The sequence below is a fragment of the Rutilus rutilus genome (genome assembly GCF_951802725.1).
Source record: "Rutilus rutilus genome assembly, chromosome: 2".
NCBI lineage: Eukaryota > Metazoa > Chordata > Actinopteri > Cypriniformes > Leuciscidae > Rutilus > Rutilus rutilus.
In genome coordinates, this window is record NC_140210.1 from 18,513,320 (window position 1) to 18,527,633 (window position 14,314).

The window sequence follows — 14,314 nt, forward strand, 5'->3', positions numbered from 1 at the left end:
TTTTTTTCAGGATTGTTTCATAAATAGAAAGTTCAAAAGAACAGCATTTATTTGAAATCGTAATCTTGTTGTGACATTATAAATGCCTTTACTTTCACTATTGACCAACTGAATGCATCCTTGCTGAATAAAAGTACTGATTTCTTTACAAAATGTCTTAAAAACATCTTACTGACCCCAAAAACTGTATATTCTATATTTGGCTTAAAATGGGAATGATAAAATTTGAACAGTAGTTGTTTGTGAATGTTTGTGAAACAATTTAAACTATGAAAGCCAATATGAGTCCACGTCCATTTCTCAGCTGTAACAAAACTTTTGACTTTTTCTATCATCATAAAATCTGTCAGTAAGAAATAATGTAATAATACAAAAGAAACCACAAGCACCGATCAGGAGTTGTATTGTCAGCTTTATTCTTATTAAAAGAACACATAAGGTGGAATAAACCACAAGAACAGTCAGCTTTCCAGTGTACAGCCACTTGCTTCAGTCTGAGAGTGTTCAGCTAGCTACAGAAGAGAAGAGCCACTGTAGAACTTGTAGACTCTCAGAGTTATGAGGGATTGATTCAAATAAATAAATGAGAAACAAATAACTTTCAATCTGACCAGTCTGAATGTCATCTAAAACTGGGGGGCAGTAGGTAGAGTTCAATATATTTACAAGTGTAGAGGTGGAGGGTGCTGTGACCACCTAAGATCACATGATTAAAATCCACCCCTGGGCCAGCATGGCTAAGTACACTTCCCCTACTTCACCCTGTTTGTTAACACTCTACACAATTAAGACATACACAGTACTCAGGGGTTCCTTTGATGGGATCGACATGATGGATGGAGAATGTTTATGTGTACTTCTTAATCTCGTCATACAGAACCAGCACAAAGGCGCCACCCATGCCTCTGAGCACATTGGACCAGGCACCCTTGAAGAAAGCTTTGCCACCCTCATCCTTAGTGATCTTTTTCCAACAGTCGATTGTGCCCGAGTACATAATGTCAGCTTTTGGAAAGAAAATGATCCGTTAGACTGATCGACAAATCATACACAAAATCCATGAAACAATAGTTTGTGCCAAAAGGCTTACCTCCTTTGCGTCCTGACTGCATCATCATACGACGTCTGACGGTGTCGAAAGGATATGAAATGATACCGGCTGCAGCTGTGACAGTCTGGGCAATCATCCAGCTAATGACAATGTGTGTGTTCTTGGGGTCTGGCAGCATACCTGAGTGATAGAGTTCGACCATGTCACTGAGTTGTATTTAACAAGCAATTTATTTGATCCATGTCAGAATTTCCGCAATAGCTGCTTACCTTTTGCTGTATCGTAGACACCAAAGTAAGCAGCTCTGTAGATAATAATGCCCTGGACAGACACATTGAAGCCAAGGTAGAGACCCTTAATACCATCAGACTTGAAGATCTTGGTAAGGCAGTTCCCAAGACCACTGAACTCTCTCTCCGCTGCGCCTTTACCGATATCAGCAGCAAGCCTTGTTCTGGCGAAGTCAAGAGGGTAGACAAAGCACAAAGAGGTGGCACCGGCGGCACCGCCAGAGGCCAGATTACCAGCAAAGTAACGCCAGAACTGGGTCTTCTGGTCCACTCCTCCAAGGAAGATCTTCTTGTACTTGTCTTTGAAGGCAAAGTTGAGGGCTTGTGTGGGGAAGTATCTGATGACGTTGGCGAGATTGCCTCTCCAGAAGGACAAGAATCCCTGCTCTTTGGGAATTCTTACTACGCAGTCGACAATGCCTTTGTACTGCATCTCAGCTGTGATCTGTTTGCTGGCATGCTGGACCTGTGAAGCGGCACAGTTTGAATTGGTAAGTGGAAGAGTGCACCCTTGATATCATTGTGGTCACACATCGGATGTGGATTATGGGATATGAATTTTTGAGTGTAATTTCATTTATTTCCTTGTGTCAGTGTTGCATGATCATCCTGTATAAAGGAGCCACAAAAAAAGTGTGATTATTACACTTAGGGATCAGTCTGTCCAGGAGCGCGAGCTGCACATGGCGTCACACCCATCTTGCGCGCGGGGTTTAAGTATTGGGTTGCAGCCTCCAGACTATTTTTAACTTTAAACTTACACCAAATATCGCTGCTCTTCACAGTCACGATCTTAACCCACATGATTGGCCTTTATGAACGCGGAACTCGGAGTGACGGAAGTCGTCAAGGTCAAATGTTTCAACTTTATTTATTTATTTATTTATTTAATTAATTAATTAATTAATTAGTAAAGCACTACTTAAATGACTGTATCAAACATTAGTTAAACTTACTCAATACTGAAATTGCACTTTTTTGTTTGTCAGTTACGCTTGTCTTAGTAACGCTTTATAAAGTAGCACCATGGACAGCGCCATAATGAATTGTCGGCAAAACTCTCCTGTTTAGTCTATTCTGTTTTATTAATGGATTCGAATTTTACCGTAACATTTCTAAACTAAATAAACTTGACATGCAAGTTAACTGCACCCTCTTTCTAATGTATGACTTACTCGCAACTTTTTTTTCCCCAAGCTATTTACGGGGACATTCAATAGCCTGCACTCTAAAAAATGATGGGTTGTTTCAAGCCATGTTTGGGTCAAATGTGGACAAACCCAACCGTTGGTTTATATTTTTTAATTACATTTAAACCCAACGGTTGGGTTTGTACATATTTGACCCAAACATGAGTTGAAACGACCCAGCATTTTTATATTTTAAAATGATTGATTCTGAGTTCAAAACGTACCTGCAGTAAGAGTTTGACTCTTTCAATGGGGGCCACGGCTGTCTTGGAGATGGCAGCGGCCACACCACCGGCCAAGAAATCCTTCAAGAAGCTGATCACTGCGTCAGACATGATGTCCTATCTCCTGGAAGACAATCTCACCACTAACCAAAGGACCCTAAAAGAACCCCTGCGACGCCCCTTCAAATGGACGAGTGCTCGTGTTTGCTCTCAATATATCCAGACTCATTATCGCGAGAGGAGCAGATGATGGATCCACGAGGGACCAAACAGAATCTCAAAGCTGAATAAATATCCTGGGTCACAGGCCACGAGTCTTGCGCAAGGTCATTAATGTCCTGGGTCATTGAATTGGGGACGTTTAAAGGACAACTTTTATTTCTCACATATATTATGATACATCATTTTACCACAGAACCTTGCACCAAAAGTAGCCTATTACAGAAATATTAGGCATATGGAATAAAGTATGCCTAATAAATGCAATGCAAAAATGCAATTTTGCTTATAAATTGTATTGTCTAAATTAATGTATACTTCCATTAAACTGATATGCGTAAATGTCTAGTTATAGGCCAATGTAGGCCTATGGCATTTGAATTTGCATTGTGATATTTCAAATTATTTTGATTGTACCTATAAAATACCGGTTCATAGTTAGATTTCGATTAGTATTCAAAGGTTAGTAGCCTTAAAAGATACACTATTAGGCCAACATTAAGGTGAACAATGAAAAGTAGCCTACAGTTCTTGGTAGGTTCGCGATGGGACACATGTTACATTTGATTGCCTCTTGATCTTTATTGGAAAATCGATCAAGGAACAAGAATAGGCTACTTTTGCCCGTTCTGTAGTGGCCTGCACGCGCACCTGTGTCACGTGACAGACTGTCCTAAAATACGCAGGACGTTTTCTGCAGCTATTTGTAATGCTACACTGATTTATTGCATAATGACAAATAAGCTTAGTTTATTATTTATTGTTATCATTTAGGCATAGGTAATGTTGAAATGCTTACTTAATAACGTGTTAGTGCCTGGTACCCAATATATAACTTCAAAGTTTGGATGGTAATTGTATGTTACACTTAAGTTTAATTAGCCTACATAAGTTCGTTCTGAGAATTTGATTTTGTGGGAACTTGTGAGTAATATTACTGTTTAATCACTGTATAACATGTATACCATTGTAGAGCATTAGACCACTGCGCATTCTAACAGCAGTTTTAGATATTGGAAACCACTACCCCATTTTTTTCACCTCTCAGTCTGTTAGTTAGGGCTGTTGCCGGGCTACAATACAGCAGTATTCTTGTTGAGTGGGATTTGAATGTTAAAACAATGTGGGAGACTCTTCTTTACTACACAATGAGAGTTTGACTGGGTGCCAGGACTGTGATGACACATCAGCTCAAATTTCCTCAGCCACAGGAACAAAATTATTTTATTCACTTTCTCTCATTGAAGCTCAGAAATTAATAAACATGCCAAATAGAGATTGCCAAGTGTTTATTTCTGTTACTAAGAATGTTTTCAAACTGACTATATATGTGTAGGTGGGTTTACTTCAGGTTGGAGACTAAGCAGACCCCAACAGGGAATTAAATCTGACAAAACCTCTCTTTTTCAATATTTGATTTTTTTTTTTTTTTTTTTTTTTTTACGGATTGGGTTAGGATTCATTACATTTACATACAAATTGCATTGTATGACTTTATTAAAGTAGCCAACTAAACGCGTATTCTCGATCGATTTCTTGTATGAACATCACATGAACATTTGCCCGCGTAATCTGCAACCCTATGCGCGAGCGCTTGCTGTTGCTAAGGGCGACTTGGCTTTTCTTATGTAATAAAACAGTAGGCAGACAGTATCTCCTCTCATAAAAGTTCTTCAACATTATACTACTACACGGCACTTTTGACATTTAAGCCGTTATAAAGCGACTGAGTTCGATGCGTAATTTATCTAATTTAATCTATTTTCTTCTTAGTGCGTAACGCACTTTGGAAAAGGGCTTCCCGGGAGAGTTGTATTAAAACGTAAACTTTTCAGTCAGGATGTCCACGGTGGCTTCTGTGCGGCTCCCGGCCATTCAACACCCTTCATCAAGACTCGGAGATCCAGATTTCATCTCTCTCCGGGGTTTTTCCACAGACTGCGGCAGAGAACAGAGATACTGGATGCCTCAAAGAGGAACCAGACCTCAGTCTCCAGGGACGGAGAGCATGGATTCCGCTTTTCGCAGTGAGAGCAGCAGAAGTGATAGAAGTTCTTTGATGGAGAAAGGAAAAAGAAGAGGATTAGATATTCCAGAGCAAATCCCCGAAGGAGACGAGGTCATCCACGACCAGGAAAAAGCCAGATTACATGCCTTCCGTGAGTCACTAGCCTGACATTTATGCAGTTTGATATGAAGGGGCTGCACTGCCTACAACTGGTGATATAAATGTAGGCCTAATGGTAATGCTTTGTGAATTTATGGAGGTCTGACTGTAAATCAACATTTCAGCACATGAAACAGCGCTAGAGGACGAATAAATTGCTGACTGTGAACCATAATGTTTGTTAAAAAATAATGAGCCACCGAGCACATCAAGCACTATGAGACATTTTGCATAGGCCTAATTAGCTATGGACATGTTAAGAAACCAGTTCCGTTAAAGATTTTGCTTTTGAGGGGGGAGATTTCAACACAACTTAGGCTATAACAAAAATACATGATTCAATCCAATGCACATTAATTTAATGCAGTGATCGTCCCATTTAAAAAAAAAGTAAGATACTAAAATGCATTTTAGTTAACATCGAATAAAACACTGCTGACTTTATGTTGTGGAAGAATGCACGTTAGAGAATCTTTAACGGAACTTTTAGTCATGAAAATTTGACTTAGGTATAAAAAACACACACAAAAAAGCCATAATTTGTACATTCATAATTATTCAGACTGTCGCGTATTCGACCACACGAGGGCGCTGTCTCATCAGAGGAATGAATTGTCTAGTGGTCAGTGAAACTTGAGTCTCTCTTCTTAGTTTCAGAGACTTGTGCATTTAGAGCAACTGTATCCTGCAGGAGCATGTATGGGTCCTGAAAATATGATTATTTAAAAATATTTGATATTAAAATATTTGTAATTTACATAATTCTGTTGTGATATTTTCATGACAACCTAGTTTGGAAACTTCTTTGCTATTTGCCTTGGTCCCCCATTCAAGTAACGTTAAATAGCCTAATGGATGTATTAAATAATTTGTATGCATGTTTGTCTGGTGTGTGTGTTTGGTATAGGTCACAAGGCGGCATCAGAGAACCGATCCATTAGCATGCTTTCTCATATAACATACTCCAGCACTGGTCCATGGATGACATATGTAAGTACATAGGCTAGTAGTTAAAAGACACCTAATATAAAGTGGGACGTACTGTGTAATGATATGTTTATGATTATTGGATTAAAAGACACAGTGGCTTTCTATTACATACAGTGGTACAGTATTTATGAAGTAGCTTATTTCAACAACTTAATACATGAATGTTATTACATTTGATAATAAAATATCAGAAAAATGATTATTTAATTGAAATAGTTGGTTAGCTTTTACATTATACAATATAAAATAAATGTACTGTTTATTAATACTGTTTACTGTAAATACATACAAATACTCTACTGGTCAAAATGTTTGTTTTTTAATTAAAAAAAAACTTAAAGTCTCTTATGCTCACCAAGGCTGCATTTATTTGGTCAAAAATACAGTTAAAGATGTAATATTGTGAAATATTATTAATTGGAAATAATTTGAAATGTCTGCTCATCAAAGAATGTCACAAAATGTTGCCAAAACATATCACTGTTTCCACAAAAAGAATTAATGATGATGATAATGATAAGGACCATTATTGATATTTTTAGCACTAATAATAATTGATCACCAAATCAGCATATTAGAATGAATTCTGAAGGATCATGTGACACTGAAGACTAAAGCAATGGCTGCTGAAAATTCAGCTTTGCCATCACAGGAATAAATTAAAATATATTAAAATAGGAAACGGTTCTTTTAAATTGTATATTCAACAATATTACTGTTTTACTGTATGTTTGATAAAATAAATGCAGTATTGGTGAGCATAATGACTTCTTTCAAAAGCATTAAAAATATGAATGTAATAATGTAAATAATTAATTATTCCAAACTTTAAAAAAAAATGTCTGTTATTAATGTGATGAACTCCACATGTGCTTACTATATTAGGACACCAGTGTGAAGTTAGGGCTATCTGACTTCAAAATTTCAAAATTATGCCAAAAAAAAAACAAAAAACTAAGATAAGTGAAATTAGAGCTGAGAAAAAGTGGTTGCAGATGCAGCCTGGTTTAATATTTTATTTAATGCAATAAAAAAAAAAAAAAAAAAAATTAATTTACATGTTTTGGAGCCACTGTGCAGGTCTCATGCACAATGTGATTCTACAGAGATTAATACAGGCATATTCTCAAGTATCCCCATGTGCTTTCCTCTCAATGACAGGACTGGCTGGTCTGTGTTCCTCCTTTTGACATCAAAGCGTGGCATTATCCCATTGAGAAAGAAAGCTACTGCTCGTGTAGAATAAAACACAAGAACTGATAAAATCTCAGCTGCAGCTCAGTGGTTAACACCAATGTATAGCCGAGTTTACTCAGGAGAGAAATTAGCAAAGAGCGATAAAGAGAAGGAGAAGGAGGGGGGGGGGGGGGGGTATATATGTGCAAATGGGCGTGTGAGAGAGAAAGTCCTGCAAATCTGCAGGTGTCTGTCTTCTGGAGGGGGTGTTGTGTGTGATTAACCCTGCCAGTCTTATCCCTTGGGTCCTGTCTGTCTGACCGACTGAACCCAGCACACAGGCCCCCTCGACTCCGCCTGGTCACGAGAGCTGCCTTAGTCACACAGTGGGGGTACACACACACACACACCCGTCACAAGAGTCAGAGTGGGTGTGTGGATGAACACTCAACCCCTCTATCCCATCTTGTCACAAAAGAAGCTTGAAATGCTGTCACTCATTATATTTAATACAATCAGTAGGCCTAAATCTTTCAGTTAGTGCAGTTTTCAAATGAATCTGCATGCCATCCGTATAGGCTTATAAGCCAGTTAATATTACATGGAAATATGATCTCTGAGATATTTCACAGAGTTTAGAAGAGTTTCTGTGATCTGTTTTTGCAGAAATATTAAGGATCTCCAGAGAGAGAGAGAGAGAAAAAAAAGAGTACTAAAGTTTTATAGGTCTATATTTAAAAATGTAATAAATATTTTGACAAAACATTTGAAAAACACTGTTCTAAACAGACCTTTTTGAAAAGAATATAAATGTTCTTTTATTCTCTAAAAGAACTGGCTTGTTAGAATCATTCTGTCATGATCATGTTCTGTTTAGTCTTGTCTAGTTGTCTTAGATGCCGTATGCACCACACTGTTTTCAACTAAAAACGGAAAACTTTTTATGCGTTTTGGCCCTTCAGTTACACGACAATGGATTTTTGGGGGCCTGAAAATGCAAACTTTTGAAAACAGGTGCAAGTTTTGAAAATTATCCTGTTATTGTCCCTGTGTAAACAACCAAAACGTGAATTTGTGAAAACGGTGACGTCATGCACATGCATATTATGTGTTCACTCTATAGGTGCACAGTGTTTCTTTACAAAGTGGCATCGCCAACTACTGGCCTGGCATGCGTAATACAGTGTTTTTAATCGTTTTCATGGATCCATGTGAACTGGGATAGTTTTGATAACATTGTCGTCTGTATGTGAAAAACTCAAAGGAAAAACTTTTGTGTTTTTTAGTACATTTTTGTCGTGTAGACATACCCTTTGTTCCATTGTTACTGTTTTGCCGTTGTCATAGTCCCTGATTAGTGTCACACCTGTTCCCTGTTCTGTTGTTTACCTTCCTCTGTGTATTTAAGCCTTCAGTTCTTTGTTCTTTGTCTTGCATCAGTAATATGTCCATTTTGGTTTGTGCAGCAGTGTGTTAGTGTTGCAGTGGAAGGTTCTTATAAATACATACAGACCCTTTCCAAAAAATTAGAATATCATGGAAAAGTTTATTTATTTCCATAATTCCATTCAAAACATTAAACTTCCATAGATTATAGATTCAGGGCCCACAACTTAAACGATTTCAAGTATTTAGTTGTTTATTTGTACATAATTTGGGCTTCCAGCTCATAAAACCCACGAAAACAGGATTTCAAAAAATTTGAATATTACATGAAATCACACAGTAATTACACAGTGCAAATCCTGCTGGAAAATGAAGGAAGCATGAAGTGCTCTGAAAATGTCCTGGTAGACGGCTGCGTTGACTCTGGATTTAATAAAGCACAGTGGACCAAAGTCCTCTTTTCTGATGAGAGCAAATTTTGTATCTCATTTGGAAACCAAGGTCCCAGAGTCTGGAGGAAGAATGGAGAGGCACACAATCCAAGATGCTTGAAGTCCAGTGTGAAGTTTCCACAGTCTGTGTTGGTTTGGGAAGCCATGTCATCGGCTGGTGTTGGTCCACTGTGCTGTCCACTCAACGCAGCCGTCTACCAGGACATTTTCAGAGCACTTCATGCTTCCTTCATTTTCCAGCAGGATTTGCACCTGCCCACACTGCCAAAAGAGCCAAAACCTGGTTCAATGACCATGGTCTCTGCTACTTTTCTCCCTGTTCTCGATTATGGTGATGTTGTATATCAATTTGCACCTTATTATCTTCTTTCTTCCTTAGATGCCGTTTATCATGGCGCTCTAAGGTTTATATCAAATTGTAAATCCTCAACTCATCACTGCACCTTGTACCATAGAGTAGGTTGGCCTTCTTTGTCTACCAGAAGAAAAACGCACTGGTACTTAATTATTTACAAAGCCATCTTGGGGTTGTTGCCTTCTTATCTCTGTTGTTTTGTGCAGCAGAAAATTATCAAGAACTATTCTCTTCGTTCGCAAAACTTTTATACTCTTTTTGTTCCTTTTGCTCGAACTGAGTTTGGTAAGAAGTCTTTTATGTATGCAGCGCCGTTTGATTGGAATCTCCTCCAATCTAAATTAAAATTAGAAAATCTACTGACTCTGGACCGTTTCAAATCAGTTATCCGGCAAATGGAAGTTGATCTAACATTATGCAATTGCTTTTAAGGTTTTTTTTTTTTTTTTTTTTTCTCTAATCTGTTTGTGTGATGTTTATCTGTGATGTAACTGAATGTATTGCTGCACATTTTGGCCAGGACACTCCTGTGAAAGAGATTTTTAATCTCAGAGAGCTCTTTTCTGGTTAAATAAAGGTCTAATAATAATAATAATGGTATCACTGTGTAATTACTGTGTGATTTCATGTAATATTCTAATTTTTGGAAATCCTGTTTTCGTGGGTTTTATGAGCTGGAAGCCCAAATTATGTACAAATAAACAACTAAATACTTGAAATCGTTTAAGTTGTGGGCCCTGAATCTATAATCTATGGAAGTTTAACGTTTTGAATGGAATTGTGGAAATAAATAAACTTTTCCATGATAATCAAATTTTTTGGAAAGGGTCTGTATACTGTATATTTTTTTTAAATACACAAACTACACTTAACCAATATACCGATTTCATCCTTTCATTTAAAGCTGGAAGATGAGCTAAAAGAGCGCATTCAAACTACTGGAGCTCTGGCACTCAAAATCCTGTTCAAGAACAACCACCCTGATGGCAAACCTCTGGTCAACAGGTAAAAACACAGGCACACACATGTTAATCTAGAAAATATTTCCATTTTCTAATGGTTTGTTCTTTTCCTAGACCTGTTTTACTTGAAATCCTTACAAAGTTCCTGAGACGGCCTGTCACAGCTAAACAGCTGAAAAGCCTTCTATTCCGGTAATTAATGACGCTCTTACAACTCTCAAAGCAAACATTATGTTGTTATGCTATAAAACGTTGTCTAACATTGACCATATTAAAAAAATACACTGTCTTGCTCTTTCTGTTTAGTCTGCACCTCTCTGACCGAGTGCTTATCAGTTTTGAGGAGTTTTACGGTGCCTTAAAAGACCCAGACTTCAATAAAAGTAACCCTGCAGGTCCTCTTACAATTCCCCAGACACTGGCCCTGCTGAGAGGACCTGCACGCAGCAGGTGAGATCTCTGAGGTCGTGACGCACTGCAGTATTTTTGCTGAAGTTAATGGTCCAGTTAACTGTCATATCAAATATATTCTTTGTTGTCATCTGGGGGAAAGTGGGAATTAAAATATAAAAGTAATTTTATATTTTAATTAAAAAAGCAAAGTAAAAGGCAATATCAATAAACAGTTCAGATAATTTAATCAACAAGAGTAGCATTAATATTAAAGAAAAATAGTATAAGCATACTTTTCAAGCTAAACATTTCACAAACATGTTTTTTTTTTTTTTATATATATATAGTAAAATGTATGGTAAAATAGGAAAGAACACATCTAAAATAGTGTGTCTTAAGTTAACTTTTTGAGAACATTATTAAAGACCAGATCACTTTAAATGAATATTTTATTTACGTTACTGGAAGAATGTTTGTTTTTTAACTTTGAGAGAACCTTGCCAGAATGTTAGCCAAACATTTTGAGAATGTTCCCCTGTTAGATGGGTAGCTAGTCCCGGCCCCCTGGTTGAGAACCATCATTAATAGATGCCATTTGGTTTATTATTTTGTATACAATGCAGCATTCAGACATAGCTTATATCTAAAAATACATTTTGGGGTCACTGTTGATTATTGAATCTAAACTGTAAAAAAACCCACAAAAAAACAGAAGTCATCATCACTCAAACAATACTCTAAAAAGACGTGACGATTCAGAAAGAATGTGAACTGCTCAAGCTCAAGGGTCACCAGCAGGGAGTGTGAGAGCAGCTCAGAGAAGAAGGCAAAAGGATGATCAGCAAAGCAGCTTACTACTCTGCAACCTCCATTTCTCCCTCTCTGTACTACTGCTACTATTGTATCTAACTGTTTAAAGCAGCAATGGGATACAATGAAGTTGTAGAGGGAGTGTGCAAGAGTGCGAAAGTTTGGTTGGAGTGTGTGTGTGTGTGTGTGTCGTACTGATTGCGTAAGACCTGCTCAGACCAAGACACACTCCAGCCGTGAGCAAAAAAAAAAAAGAAGAAATCTCTGTGACTAATCTCACACATTTTCCCTCTCTTTCTTACAGACACATTGATTATGAGACTACAAGTGAAAGATGGTAAAGATAGGATGAGGGAAAGAAAAAAGACTGAATAAAAAGACAAGAGAGGGATAAAGATGAAAGAGAAACAGGAAAAGAAGAGAAATGTGGCACACATAAAAAGTGCCCAAAGGGCAGATTTATGGGTCCGAAAAGGTTGAAAATAGAAAGAAAGGATAAGTGGAAGAGATGAAGGGACATAATAAAGAGAAGCGTTTAATCTCTTGCTCTCTTCCTCCTCATATGTATGATTGACAGTGTGTGTGTGAGAGAGTGTGAGTGTGAGAGGGACAAAAAAAAACAACAGAATTTTTAAACAATCTCTTAAAAAAAAAAAAAAAAGAGTAAATAAGAGATTTTCAATATGTCAATAATTTGAATGTTTTCTGATACCACTGTCAGCATACACCATTAAAAAAAATTAGGTCAATCATTTTAGGTGTGTTTTTTTTAAAGAAAATAATACTAGTATTTAGCTAGGATGGATACAATTGATCAGTGACATTAAATATATTTACAAAAGATTTATATTTCAAATAAATGCAGCTCTTTTGAACTTTCTATTCAACGAAAAAAAATTGTGTCATGGTTTCCTGAGCACAAAATAAGCATATTAGAATGATTTCTGAAAATTAAGCTTTGCTATTACAGAAATAAATTACATTTTAAAATATATTAAATATTTTGCAATATTAATATAGTATAATTTGAAAACAGTAGTGATTTTACTGTATTTTTTGGTCAAATAAATGCAGACATGGTGAGCATAAAAGACTTCTTTCAAAAACATAAGATTTAAAAGATCTTACCAATCCCAAACTGTTGAACAATAGTGCATAAACATGAAAAATGAGCTTCTGAGTTGCTATTTACCCTGATTGTGAACCCATTTCTCCCACTGTAGGTTTCTGGAGTGTGTAGAGGTTTTGTGCAAGTCAGACAATTTTACTGAAAACTGGATTTCTGCCGCAGAGTTCAGAAATATTCTCAACAAGCTCAAACTTCACCTGAAAGATCCAGATTTTGAAAAATTATGGAAAAGGTTTGAAATTATTAATTTGTGCATTTATTTATTTATGCATTCATATATACCATTACGTAATGGTATATATGAATGCATAAATAAATAAATGCACAAACATAACATATAATGCACAATATATAACTACAGAGTTTTTTTTTTTAGAATAGAATTTTCTATAAAAAAAAAAAAAACAATTCAATAAAAAAATCATCCATCCATCTTTTTTTTCTTTTTTTTAAACAGGCTAGATGTGGATGGACTTGGAGCAGCCAAACAGACTATTTTTCTGAAGAAATTGGGATTGAGCAGAAGGATTGAACCAAACAATGAGAAAAACTACCACACTTCAATTAACGCTAAAGCTGAGGACACAAAAGGTAAAGCTGCCTGTTAGCTAATAATATAGAATTCGTACAGTTTCAGGTAATGTTTCATGAGCTGATTTTGTCTGCTTTATAAAGTGTCCTTATCTGTTAATTTACTAAATAATCAGTAATCAAATGTATCAAAAAAGTAGTCCAATCACAGTCATAAGTGAAAGTAAACCGAAGTCAAATTACTATTGTACTAAAATTATTAATTGAAATGATTATAGATCAATAGGATTGATTTTCTCAGAAGCAGAGGGACAGGCTTTAGATAAACTAGCCGTTTCAGTTTGCTTTAGATGTGTACTTGAGCAACAGTCGACCTATAGAGGGTGCTGTGATCCTGTTTCAGTATGGTACTAATGATTTAGCTTTTGCTTGGTCTAATTTGAACTAATCAGAAGATTAAGTTATGTCATTACATAATTAAAATTTTCATAAATTCCTGTCATGCCTTCCTCTTCACTGCAGCTCCTGCTAGGGCACTCTCTAAGGCAGAAGAGGAGCGTCACACATCTATTGCCATTGAGACATGGCTGAAGGACAGATTCAGAGAAGGAGCTCAGAAGATGAAAACAGAGTTTGATCAACTGGATCCTGAGAACAGCGGGAGGGTAACAAACAGCATCGGGCTTCATAAACAGGCTGGTTTATCATATCGATTGATGTAAATGTTGTGTGTGCTCTGTTTGCAGGTGAGGGGTGCAGACTTTCTGCAGGTGTTAGGGAAGTTTGGCCTGCACCTGAAGACAAAGCACCTGGGCCTGTTTCTGTCTCGGTGTGGTCTGAAGCTTAAAAAGGGCTGCGTGCAGTACTTGAACTTCCTGCGCTCCTTCCAGGACAGAAGTTCAGATGGCATCACTCACAAGATCATCTCCAACCCAAAACACCGGTCAGATTTACAACATAGCAATATCCTAATCATGTTTATTCATATG

The 14,314-nt window shown here is 37.0% G+C and overlaps 2 protein-coding genes across 2 annotated transcripts in view; one reads left to right on the forward strand and one right to left on the reverse strand.

Moving 5' to 3' along the window:
- Nucleotides 1-394: 394 nt before the first annotated feature.
- slc25a4 (solute carrier family 25 member 4) lies at nt 395-3,022 on the reverse strand. The gene is made up of 4 exons (XM_084402291.1): nt 2,756-3,022; nt 1,321-1,807; nt 1,091-1,231; nt 395-1,005 (listed from the first exon to the last, which is right to left on the reverse strand). Exons 1-4 carry the CDS (start codon nt 2,864-2,866, stop codon nt 848-850), a joined length of 897 nt encoding a protein of 298 aa, XP_084258417.1. The 5' UTR covers nt 2,867-3,022; the 3' UTR covers nt 395-847.
- A 1,612-nt stretch (nt 3,023-4,634) lies between these two features.
- Nucleotides 4,635-14,314, forward strand: part of LOC311286190 (EF-hand calcium-binding domain-containing protein 6) — a 33,920-nt gene continuing 24,240 nt past the window's right edge. The window contains exons 1-9 of the mRNA XM_084402292.1: nt 4,635-5,133; nt 6,049-6,131; nt 10,405-10,505; nt 10,577-10,654; nt 10,769-10,912; nt 12,889-13,026; nt 13,252-13,385; nt 13,848-13,990; nt 14,072-14,268. Coding sequence (XP_084258418.1) covers nt 4,815-5,133; nt 6,049-6,131; nt 10,405-10,505; nt 10,577-10,654; nt 10,769-10,912; nt 12,889-13,026; nt 13,252-13,385; nt 13,848-13,990; nt 14,072-14,268 — 1,337 coding nt within the window. The 5' untranslated portion in view covers nt 4,635-4,814. The remainder of the gene's footprint in view (nt 5,134-6,048; nt 6,132-10,404; nt 10,506-10,576; nt 10,655-10,768; nt 10,913-12,888; nt 13,027-13,251; nt 13,386-13,847; nt 13,991-14,071; nt 14,269-14,314) is intronic.